The sequence below is a fragment of the Pollachius pollachius genome (genome assembly GCF_949987615.1).
Source record: "Pollachius pollachius genome assembly, chromosome: 4".
Taxonomy (NCBI): domain Eukaryota; kingdom Metazoa; phylum Chordata; class Actinopteri; order Gadiformes; family Gadidae; genus Pollachius; species Pollachius pollachius.
In genome coordinates, this window is record NC_136937.1 from 12,138,815 (window position 1) to 12,151,931 (window position 13,117).

At 45.6% G+C, this 13,117-nt stretch overlaps 1 protein-coding gene across 2 annotated transcripts in view; it reads right to left on the reverse strand.

The window, feature by feature from the left end:
- sfswap (splicing factor SWAP) overlaps positions 1–13,117 on the reverse strand; it is a 76,521-nt gene that overhangs the window by 44,472 nt on the left and 18,932 nt on the right. For both annotated transcript variants that reach the window (XM_079735255.1, XM_079735256.1), the window contains exons 8-10: positions 11,280–11,631; positions 8,489–8,656; positions 8,243–8,336 (exon numbers count right to left, since the gene is read on the reverse strand). In XM_079735255.1, the coding sequence (XP_079591381.1) occupies positions 8,243–8,336; positions 8,489–8,656; positions 11,280–11,631 (614 nt within the window). The remainder of the gene's footprint in view (positions 1–8,242; positions 8,337–8,488; positions 8,657–11,279; positions 11,632–13,117) is intronic.

A 13,117-nucleotide genomic window follows, 5' to 3' on the forward strand; every position in this document is an offset into this window, starting at 1 on the left:
TTTGTCGAGCACGGAAAGAATTGCTGAATACAAATTGCGTATTTGGCTTGTTACTTAATCTTGGGTTGTCAAGGCTACCTCTGTGGGCATACATACATACATAAAGGAGATCATTGTGCCCTTTTCAGTGCAATTTGCCGAAGCACAAGTCACCCTATTTGACAAAAGAACCTGACAGAGTGGAGGCGTGCAGGAGCTAAACAACATACATTTCTCTATTCTGGAGTAAAGATAACCCTCTGTGTAAGTGGATCAGGTACATGGATGCAGCCGTGGATCAAGGGAAGTGCAGTAATGCTGGGCTTTACACACAAACACACAATAAACTACACCACAGTAGTACAAGGGATTGAAATCAAACTTCGAAGAAATAAAACCCCCTATAAACCAGATCTGCCCACAAAACAATATTTGTGACCGCACTGAAGAATTTGTTTCATTTAGCCTGTTCTTTGTGATGCATCGCCAGATAACACCAGAGAGCCCATGAAGCTTATTAGCATCACATCACACCGCTAAACAGCTTGGGAGGCCCAATGCCACAGCGTGATTAAAAGGCAATGGACCGAAGGCCCCTCAGCTGAATCAAAGTTAGTGTTTTGGCAGATTCATAACACACAGCTTCTTATTCTCTGAAGGGACCACTGTGCCTTGCCATGCAGAGACTCATGCACTTCCACTCCTGCGAGGAGGAACATCTATATTAATGCACATGGACCCAAAGCTGGTGAGCTGATCGCCCTCCCCTGTGCCCATGAGCAAGGGGTTAGGTTTCTGAGGTAAAGCAGAGCCATGTCTGTCTTGGCTGCTCTTGTATATTTAACATTGTGCGCCGCCTGGAAGACAGCATGAACCGGGAGTTAGGGTGTTGTGAGTCACTTAATGGCACTTGAATATATTTGATAAAGCAATTCTTTTTCTATTATTTGCATAGATGAATATGTGAACGTAATGAGAAAAGGCCCTTTTCATGTAATAGTGTCTAAAGGTTATGTCACCCTGCAGTACACGTAATAGGGAATATATGCAGAGCAAATTAAACTGTTCCATAATTCAGATCATGCACACACACACACACACACACACACACACACACACACACAGAGTTGTAGGTTGAATGCCTTGCTCCCTCTCATTCATCCATCTTTTATCCCGTCCAAAACAGCAACCTCGGTATCACAACCCCCTAATTATTCAAAATTCGTCCTACCGAAACCAATGCCCACAAGAAAAAGACAATTTTACATATGCATTTGTATAAATGTATAATTTATGTGCGAGTGTGCGAGAGAAACCTTGTAAAGACGACGACAACGATGACGACGACAACGTTCAACCGTTTATCACGGGCGACTGAATCGTGCTTTGAAGGCATGGCTGCATGTTAGCTGAACCCCTGTACAGAAGCCTTCAATTTTTGATACCAAATGCCTGCGGGCGATAAAAACAAAACGGATTCAACTATAAACCCTAATTTCTCATGCTAGATGACAGTGCATGGCAAACGTGTGATGAAGGGAAAGTGCTTTAGCTCATTCATTTGAGATCACAGAAACTCTACAAGTCTCTCGAGCGCTGCATGTTGCGGCGCAGGCTTTGGTTGGCTTATACGTTGATGGGCCAAGTAAACATGTCATACGACTGCTACTGATGTCTGGATGTTGATAATTTATTTTGAATCAAATGGAAGGAATCATAAAAAAAGATATAAAAAAAGAACCATTGGTCTGAGCTTGTTTCATTAACCTGTATTCCGCACATAGTTGAATTATATATGTGGTATTGGTGGGGAAACTATATTGTATATTCAACCAATATTCAAGATCAGTATTGCATCAATCTGATGCTTTGACCTAATAAAAGGTGGTCACCGGTAAGACTGGGTTTGTAGAGCAATCAATAGGTCAATATTTCTCACAATCAACCAACAATAAAGTCCCTGACCTAGACAATAGCCTAACTTAAATAAAATGTAACGGGCTACGTCTCTCATTTCAAAATGTTCCCAATCAACTTAACATACAATCCGATGTAAATAAGTGTATCTCGGTCTAGCTCTATATCTAGCTCTACAGCAGTATAAAGCAGGTACACCTGTGTGGCCATTGGAGCTATGGTGTGAATGTAAGGCACCTAGGTAAAGGTTAAACTGACTTTGATAGGTGTACATCGGTCGAAACTATCGCCAACTTTGTTTGCACACATTGGGTGTCCGTCTCAACTGTCCTCGATGAGATTTAGACTGTTATTTCAATTATAGTTTTGGGAATTTATTTCATTCCTCATGCTAACCATTCGTTAACTCCGGATTGATTCTATTAAGGAACTTGGCCATCCGTGTTCTCCGTGAGGAAAAGCCAAAAATAATCCTTCCTCCCAGCACAACCCCGTTTGGATCCAGAGTTTTTACGAAGAAGAAGGGCTATACACAGACGGGTCGGTTGTCAAAGTGTTGGTGTGAGTGAGTGAGTGAGTGAGTGAGCGAGTGAGTGATTGAGTGAGTGAGGTAGTGAGTGAGAGAGAAAAAGAGTGAAAGCGGGAGATAGAGAGAGAATTGTTGTGTTGTGCGCAGCTCGGCGATGAAATTCAATGTTAACCAGTGCAAAAAATGGAAACAGATGGGTGACTTTCAATGTTGATATTGTGTCACAACTGCCACAAATAGACCAATGTACAGGAAATACTGGTATGTCTCTACATCTCTCTTGGTCGGAAAAAGTTGGGAAGGAAATAGAAATAGGCCCTGAAAAAAACATCAAGATGTCAGCAAACCAGTGCGCTTGGGCTGTCATTACTATTGTATAAAGGACAAGTCTTCAATGCAGTGTATAACACACACACACACACACACAGACACACGGATGAGTGTGTGAGACAATTACGAAGACACTCTGGGCCTAGATGTATGTCCAAACCGTACTAGAATGCTTCCCGCATTTAAATTGCAAATAAGATCAAAAGTCACTCAAAACAAGGGTTTGGTTTGTAATACCCCGGCTGTGCAAGCAGCCAGCCAAGTCTGTTTGACATTCCAAATCTCTTCTGTTATGCACAGTGTGCAAAGGAGAGGGAACAGTGAATATGCATTAATATTGACTCAGACGTTCCCGACACTGAAAGGAAGTCCACAAATGAATTCTGTAATAGAATAGATTTTAAACTCTTGGCAGGTTATGATGACAGCGGCCGTTCGCTCTCCCTGTTCTCCAGTTCGCCTAATTAGCTGGTGGCAAAGGGAACGCTCCCTTAGCACCCAGCCGGGAACCGGCTAGCGCGCCGCGGCGCCAGAACGCCTTTGTCGTCGTCTCAAGTCCAACTCTGAGGCTCTTCATTAACCGTAACAGCGGGATTCGGGGTGCCCGGCTCAAAGCGGTGATATCTACATCTACTCGCCCATACCCGAACCTAGACAAACGGGTGGCAGAATTCTTGGCGTCCATCAGGATGAATAAATAATGACATAAATAAATGAATGACTAAAAGGCAATTATGCCAGCTTGGAGAAATGTGCAAGGGCAGGGCAGTGTTCTCCAAACGGGTTCACAGCACTGACAAGCTAATACGCTTTTATTTTTGTGAGCTGACAAACTGCTCTCGGAAAGCAAACGAGAAACTGAAATGTCCCTGTGTTCAGAGTTTTCCACGGCTGGCTGCCTGGCCCGCTGACACTTTTTGACACGATACATGATGCACAAAATGTGAGTTTTTTGTTCAGCAAACTTGGGTACAAGTCATCCAAGGCACTAAAACCACCACGGCATGTCAGATCTTTGGGGGGAGAAAAATCTTTTAAAAGGATGAAAAGTTTCCTTTACCCGGTGAGCTTTGACAGTGACATAATTACGGTGAACAAATTAAGCTGCCAAAGGTACAGGAGGAATCGTGTAGTCCCATAAGCCCCCTCCTATTACGATGAGAAAAATACTGAAAGCGATCCTGACAAACAGTGAAGATCGGCATACAATCGCTGCATTGGGTCGGTAGTGAAATTACAGTCAGTATATGCACATTTGATTTACCATTGATCAAATCAGATCAATATCCAAACAGTGTAATGAGCAGCGCACATAAAGCATAGGATAACAACTCGCTAATGAGCGAGTGTTTGATTTGTGACCTTCTTGAGGACCGGCTATCAAGAAATCCACAACGCCGGATTTAACTTTCACTGAACAGACAAACAAACAACCTCACACACACAGACACACACACACACACACACACACACACACCGCACCCCCCCCCATTCCAGCCACGTTCCCCTCCCTCTCCAGCGGTGGGCTGTGGTCACGTCCTTAAGAAAGCCGTCCGGGTGGGGGAGAGAGAACGCCGAGTGTTTTGAAAGGAAGAGTGGAGCCTTAGACGTCTTTTCATTCCGAGAGGCTTATGAGATCTATCACGACGTGTGCAGAGATGAACGGCGAGAAGGGGCTCGCTGCACAGCAGGGCTTCATTCTGCCAGGACCTGCGCCCGTACGCCTGATAGGCACGTTTTTTTTTTCTTTTCAAAAGGCACTTCAGTGGGGATATTATTACTGATGACGAGCCGGTTTAATCTGCACATCTCCCTGTGAGTCTGTGAGTTTTGGGAAGGATATATCGCAAGGACACTCTTAACTGGACCAGAGAGGGGGGGTGTTGTGGCTGTAGCCGTCAGAGAAGCTACTGAGCACGGAGTACGAGGCGAGTACTCAAAACTAGTTTGTGAAGTTACAGTTTACAGGAATTTCGACACTTCAAATATAAAGTCACTATCCACCGACTTGTCGCTTAAGATTACCTCAGGACAGGCATGCAGCAATGCTAGTGCAACATTACCCAACGGAGAAGAACTGGAGTTCTAGAAAACAGCTATGGTATTGTCACTGGTTGGAAAGCTCTTGCCATCTGGTCATACATAGCAACTTGCTCACTTATTTTCTATGAAATATGAACTTTTCTTCAAGATTTAAACCAAACCCCTTACATTCCAGCTCCCTAGACCATCAAAACCACTGTTTGGGTACAGGGTTAGTATGGAGTGGGTGCATCGGAGACATTGCTTACTGTAAGGCACTTTGGACAAAAGCGACTGGTAAATAAACGCCATGTAATGTTACATCGGAGAGGAGGGCGCCTCCACCAGGCCTGAGCCCAAATCACGCAGGAATAGTTCACCCCAGGGACCTTGTGCCACTCGGAATTACTAACAGCTTTGGTAAGAGTGATTCTCCTGACTTTCTAACCGGGGTGTCCGTAACGACAAGTTTGCATGAGGCAGCGTGCATCCGCACAGTGATGAAACCAGCCTTTTCCTCCTCTCTAACCGGGGTGTTACCTCGCCATTCCACTACCTTCCTCGCTCCCAAAGCGTGAGCGTCCCGTTTGGAGCCACAAATATCACCGCTTTATAGACAAATTAAGTTGGACTTAATTAAGTGCCGTTTTATCATTGCCTGTGTGTTACCTGAACAAAGCACCCTGACCCCGCGGGAGTCAACATCTGCACCGTGGATTCCCTGAGCTCCGGGTGGACAACTATACGACCAGTGTCTCAGAACATAGAATACACACGCTTTCCTTACAACCGTTTTAACCTGCGAGTCACCCCTGAAAAACCTCGACCGGCCAACCTGCTCCTAGTGCAACAAGGGGACGCGTTCGCAATGAATAAGCAAGGACAACCATTCACTTACTCACAGACAAAATCAATACCAGCCCAAAAGCTTTGCGTCCTCGTTTTTCCACAGCGTACAATGGAAGTCGAGTAATGCATCTTAACAAGGTCTCTCTCATATTCTCCACCACAGAAGGCTCCCCAGCGCTATCATCCTGATGACTTTTCATCTGCGAATGGGTTTGAGTAATGAATTAAAGATGCTTGGAGGGTTGATGTGGAACAATCCCAGCACTGTGCAGTAAATGGGTAAGCATTGCATCACCTGAAATAAACAAGAGACAAATTGTTCCCCACTAATCACCCCCCAAGTTACCATAAATATGGTAGTGAAAGGTGGTTGGATTTTACACTCAACAAGTAGGCAGCCTGGAAAATGAACGTAGGGTTGAGATAACAACCACTACAATCCCCTACAACCGTTGCTAAGTCACTGGACATCCCCTGCTGGTTGACTGTGTGTAGGCTTATAGAAACAGGCAGGTTTTAACTGATGGGTGGAAGGAAGGAGAGAGTACCGTTGACTCACTGCAGTGAGCTGTTGACTGCGATCAAGATCCTAATCTCAGTTTTATCATGTCAACATAGTTGAATTGATGGTATTGTAGCATGAAATACATCTTGGTGCATGGCGCTTTAATATTTATTCCACTCAGACTGAAAGTAGTCAAGTGTGCTTCGTCTTTGCCAGCACAGCAGCTATTTGCTCGATGGGGGGAGGCTGGGGTTTAGTGTTTGAATGGATTAACTAATGAGATCAGTGTGGGTATTGACAGATAGGACAGGTGAGGTTCTGCAGCCAAGCTCGATGAGGATCCACAGCCAGAAAAATGTCAATTGTGCAGAAATCACAAGCATGGGCACAAATAAAAGGAGGTGGGTATTTTTTTACCGTTTTACATTTTCACCCCATTTCTCAACTCATATTTGATTTTGGGTGCAAAAATCAGGGAGGCATATTGTGTGCATTCGGCCCAGAGACAGGGGGATACGCCGTAGTACACTCCTAACTCACTCCCTTCCGGAACTTCAGCCTTAGTTAGAAGTAGGGAAAGAAAAATAATAGACTCCCCCTATTTTGACTTGTTTCTTAAAGCACCTGAATTAAAGTAGACTGTGATATATCATCAATTCAACTACTTGCGAAAAGTTGGCAAATCCCTTCCTGTCGATTCAAGTGACCAAACAGTGAAAGACAAAATGTGATGTAATTTGATATAATTGAATGTAAGGATGGCGTATTCGGTTGTCATAGCAACTAGATGAGGAAGGGGCAAGAACAAACGAGAAGAAGCATTTCACTTGGCTAATTACCAGACTGCAGTCCGAACAAGAAGCTGCACGTGGAAGATGTGGCAAAATTTTCATGGTGGGTTGTTGAATTTACAAAGGAATGTTTCATCTTGCCTTTAGCGAACTGCTCTCAATAAATGCTTTGAATGCATGCTGCTCAAGGACCACAAAGCAATCTACATCCTTTTGATGAGCCAACACACACACTCTCTCCACCATTGCCCTAATTGAAAAAAAACAAAAACACACATTGGGCGGGTGGGTGGTTGGATTACCCAAGCCACTCAAAATAAATTCCTGGAGTGTGCCGTAAGCTCCATGTGGAGACGGGGGTGCGGGTGTTGGAGTGCGAGGGGCTTTGAGGTCGAGGTAATTGAAACCTTCATATTATATGAGGCTGTGGGGCACTTCTCCCGGGGGCACTGCCCCGCGGGTGAGACCCAGGACGGAAATAACCGATTCGTGGGATATTTCACTATCCCGGGCTCAGTCAATGTCACGATCTTGTGGCTTTGGAAGTACCGAAAACAAAAAAAAACTGAACCTGCGTCCTGCCTCCGAGCCACACCGGCTCTATCACAATCACAGCATGAATCACAGGAGGTTTCCTCCTAAAGTCTCTGGACCTGACGCCACAGAGTCTCTCAGAAGCGATTGTAAGATGGGACTGATCGGAGGAAATGACTCCCATTACCGCTGGCCAGTAGCACTTGCTCCCGTTATTAATCACCCTGACCTATATGTCACCGAGCAGGCGAGACGGAGACCTCACTGTACGCCTGTGTACACACCACAGCTACCGCCCATCTCTCGGCACAGACAGAACGTGTGACTGCACAGGATGGTTTGCTTCGTTTGTGAGTAAAATAATAAAATATCGGATTGACTAATCGTGTCTCTTCTCACCTGCCTTAAGAAACCACTCATTAATTAATTAACACGGTGATTGGTCCACAGCAGCAGGGAACCGCACATAACCACGGACGACACCAATTAGGTGAATGGTCACCTACACTCAGCCGGAGCGGCCGTCCGGAAATAATTTCCTCTCTCGAAAAAGTGTGGAAATTTGGCAAGAGTGTGTATAATCGATGATCAAGTCTGCTGTGGTTAAACAAAACCATACCAACACAAGCTGTTGAGAGGGCGAAAGGCAGCGGCTAAGGAAGATGGTCTCAGCATGACGTGCTCAGGCACACGTGCAAACACACATGCACACAACACACACACACACACACACACACACACACACACACACACACACACACACACACACAAACACAGCTGCATTACCTCCGCCAAGCTTATCCCTTCTTTCTGCATGAAGTAGTTCTTCTTGAATTCGTAATATGTGTTGAACTGGTTCCAGGTCTGCAGGAAATCAAATCTGAAAAGGAAGGTGGGGGGAGGAAGCAGACTCATTAAAGCTCTATTGGAAACAGAATAAAAGTAAAAAAACAAGGAGGAACAAGGACCGCCCGGTGGGGGGGGTCAGCTCCCCAGAGCTGCCCGGTCTATTCCTGGTGCGTGGGAACTCACCGGGGGTCGTTCTTGGCGCGCACGCTGGTCTCGAACTTGACGCCGTTCCTCGCCACATACTCAGCCAGCTTGTCTATGACGGGCTGGATGTCCGGCGGCGGGGGGATGATGACCGCTGGCGCGGGTCCGGGCGTGGTCGTTGCCCGGGACACCGGCGGGGGGCGCGTACTGTCGACGACACAATGACAATTACAATTACAATTAGGGCATTTAGCAGACGCTTTTATCCAAAGCGACTTACATCAGTTAATATACACATTGACACACCGACGGCAGAGTCAACCATGCAAGGTGACAGCCAGCTCGTCAGGAGCAGTTAGGGTTAAGTGTCTTGCTCAGGGACACATCAACAATCAGCTAGGAGGAGCTGGGGATCGAACTAGCGAGCTTTCGGTTACAAGGCAACTGCTCTACCTCCTGAGCTAAGCCGACCCGACACCATTTTTTTTTTTGTTATTTCCAAAACAAAATTGAACACAGATTCAGATTAAACTTTATTACCATTGTGCAGGGTACAAGTACAGAGACAGCGAAATGTATTACAGATACAGTTACTACAAGATAGTGAAAGTGCATTATATTACTTCTTCGGCAAATCAAGAGCAAACTGTGAGGCAGAATCCAATGACATGGCCTGCAGAGCAGCCTGGAGCCAGGGGCGGTTCGGAGCGGTTCAAAGCGGGGCGGTGATGTGTTCTTAGGTGCTCAGATCAGATATGATTCAGAGCAAAAAGATACATTTAATGCAGACCCCCCCAACCCCCGCCAACGCTGTGAATCTCCTCTATATCTATAACGTAACACAAAGATGAACGACTTTTAATCATAAAGGGTCACTTTACGTATCACCGCGCCCGAGTATCACCGCATCGGAGTGGAGGAGGGGGGGGTTTAGAAAGTGTGTGGCTTTCTGGGAGTTTTACGACGTAAAACAAGGACATTTACATACTAATGACATTCCGGAATTATTTAGCTGCCGGGGTCAAGAAGAATAAGAGGGAGATGACTCCCGGTGCGTCCGATTTCTTCACGGTTAGAGGGTGCCATTCATTGGATTGTTCCATCGTTTGAATAGCCAAACGGGCTTGAAGGACACTTTGGGCATGGGCGGGATGTTGGAGGGAATACAATTATGGAAGTTTTAAATGGCATCCACCTACCTACAGTCTGTTGGATTTGTGGGTGGGGGGAGCATGAAGGCATCTTGCCAACATCTATGCCTGTGCTTCTATGTGTGTGCTTCGCTCACAAAGAGACACAGCATAATATAAAATAAAAAGTTATAAAAGTAGGTTATAGTTTGGTTTCTAAAGCGGCAATTTAGTTGAGAGGCTGCATCTGGTGGAAGGTGCGGAACTGGAGCACTCCAATCATAAAGGAAAATGCGTATTCAATAAGGTGAGGTTGCAATTTCCTGCATTTAAAGTCTGCGTCAGGATCGTTTGAAAGGATCACCTTTTTTCACCAATTTATCTACAAAGTGCAAAGCACTTAAAAATAAATCCCTTCAATATAACGTTGCCTCAGTTTGATTCAAGTCCATCACAATCCATTGTCAGTTTCCAGAAGTAATCTTGTCTATTCCTTAGAAAAACATCTTGTCCATTGATTATTAAAACATCTTGTCCATTGATTATAAAAACATCTTGTTCATTCTTTGGTAGTAAAAAGGCATCCGCAGATGAGATGCACACTGTTTGCAAAGACCATGAATTCCATACAATTCCTTGCAGTGTGGACACTGGCCCATCACGAGTGGAAGTGCTCTCATTGGGAAGACACTCCCGCGCAATGCTGTTCGCGTTACCACTTGTGGAGTTTGTTGTGTTTGGGCCGAGTACCAATTCCTTCCCAAAAAAGTGAATTTCTCCTCCGCAAGAAAGAAACATATTACAGATGAATAGCTAAACACTGGTGCACCGAACCCCATCTTCACTATCGGCAATATATATTCATGAAATCATTCTACGGCGTGCTGCTTCATGTCATTTATGACTGCACGCTGAGAGGATCAATGGGAGAGCACAATTGTTGCGCACCAACGTATACCAAAAGAGGCGCGAACGGACGCCATCACAACATCAATATTCATGAAGCTATTTAAAGCCCAGCTGCTCCTACGGCCGGCCAAATTGGATAGTGCTGCCTCCTCATTCCCAAAAGATGAATGGAGAGCGCAAACACATTATTTCAAGGTTAAAAGCTTCCATCTTTGCACCCCAACAGCAAATATGTTGCAATGCTTTTGCGAAAGCCCAGCAAAAAGATAGAACTGTACACCCCGTTCCCCAAAAGGTTAATAGGAAAATTGCTTTATTTCAAACACTTTTCCCTGCCCACCACGACTATTTCCCTTCGTCAACTTGACAGCAACTCAACAACCTTTATTCGTTTTTCTCTCGTAGACGGGCCTAATAAAAACTGCCACGGAATCCAAAGAACCATCAAAATGATGCGTTCCATTTTGCAGACACCATTAAACATTACAGGTCTCTAGTGTACCGCCGTGAAAACCGCTCCAATACTGTTGTTGCTACACTAGCCCGGCTGAAAGGTAGTAGCTGTGGTTAAAGGTGCTGTTGCTAAGAGAGAGACAGACAGAGAGACAGAGACAGAGAGAGCGAGAGAGAGAGAGAGAGAGAGAGAATGAGCGGGGAAAAAGCAACATTTTTAAAACATCCTCTACCTCTCTGCTCAACTCCTTTAGAATACCACTTTGAGTTATCCCACTTTGAGAGTTGCGGAACTCAAAATCTCAGAGTATAACCAGTTTTTGGCCTGCATAACCCACCTGACTTCCGGGACGAGGGCGGGCGGGGCGACAACGGCGGCCGGCACGGGACCCAGGGTGGGAGCCGGGGTGGGACCCGGGGTGGGACCCAGGATGGGAGCCGGGGTGGGACCCGGGGTAGGGTTCTTGATGAGGACGGGCGGTGCGGAAATCGTGTGGGCCGCGGGGCCAGGGTCGGAGGCAGGCGGAAGCGCGGTCCCCGGGGGTAGCAGGTCCTCTGCGCCGGTGAGTGGAGCCACGGCCCCTGGGGGCGTGTCGGCGTAGTAGGTGCTGGCCTCGATGCCGGGCGGAGGGGGAGGGGCCAGGCAGTAGGTGCCGTCGGGGAGCATGTAGTAACCGTAGTACATGGTGGCTGCGGAGGGAAAGAAAAACAACGACAGGGTGGAATGTAGCGCAACTTTAAGAACATAGCAGGAGAGATTCTCTTGGAGACCGGAGCAGCGAGTCAGGATTTCTTGGATGGTCGATCAATTCTGGTGATTATTGCAAGTGACAGGTGTTGCTAAAGCGTAACACCTGCGCGCTAATGCGATCTGTCAACAATTTAGTTCCATCCAACCCCCTTCACACTCAAACACACACACCACTACCAAATTAGCATTTACTGAAGAGTTTCTACATTTAAAGTGAACAGGTGTTTTATGAAATGAAATAAAGAAAAAAGAGAACTTTGACTCCATAATCCACCTGTGTATAATAGCTGTCATCGCTGACATTTAATTAATCACATGTCATCGCCATCCAAAACATCATCCCCTCCCTCGACAAGACGGAAGGAGAGAAGATGTCCAAAAACTACTGGAGTGTTTCAACATAAGGAAATCTCTCCCATGAGGTTTAAGTCACTGGTGACAGTTTCAGCACACAGAAAAAACGAACATTTACATAACCCAGCCCCTCAGATTCCTGGCGTGACACTTGACCGACACTACTGAGACACATAGATTGTCACACAAACACACTCACACACCCAAATTGACGCACACCCACAGACACACAAACAACCACACATACTGATGCATGCACGGACACACACACGCATGATGATGAAGAGAAGGCAAACATTGAAGAAAAACATAAGTCAAAGGGAATGGTTTTGTGGGTTCAGTGAGCAGGTGAAAAGTACAGACCCAGACGAAGACGCGCACAGACGAGGGTCTGGAAGGAACATGAGCCTGAGCTAAGACAGGGGGGGACAGAGAGATAGAGGAAGGGTCAGGGAGCATGTAACTAGGCGTTGGGACCACCACCAGCCGGCCTGGCGTTTAGTTGATGTGGGCCTTCACAGAGGAGCGGTAAGTACTCCACAACTGTCTGCTCTTCTTTTAAGAGCACAGAGTTCACGAGACGCAGACCAGCTCAGAACCAATGCAGGGACTTTGGATTGCCTTCGTTGTGCATGGATTCATTGGGTATTTTTTTTTAGATTCAATAATTTAAATAGGTTGATTGTCAAAAGATGAAAATTGCCCATCACAACCAGAGCACGTGCTGTTAAATTGATATTTCGGTTTCTGATGATGAATAATTAAATCGACACAATCGTTTTTTCACAATTTCTCGCAGTAGAATACATAAGCAGAGTTCTTAAAAGAATATTTATTACAAACGCGAATCGATCAACACAGAAGAAGCTAGTCGCTTGCTATGTTAGCAAATGTTTGGGATTCAATTAATTTTGAAGGCATTCTGTATAAATAGCAGGGGAGAAATACCTTGTGGTCCATAAACAGAAAGCAGTTGTAGTCCTGGTAATGGCTACAGGTGGTCGTATTAATGAACACATCTTGTTTTGATTATTACACCATGCTTTTTATCATGATGTAAATGGTGTCTAT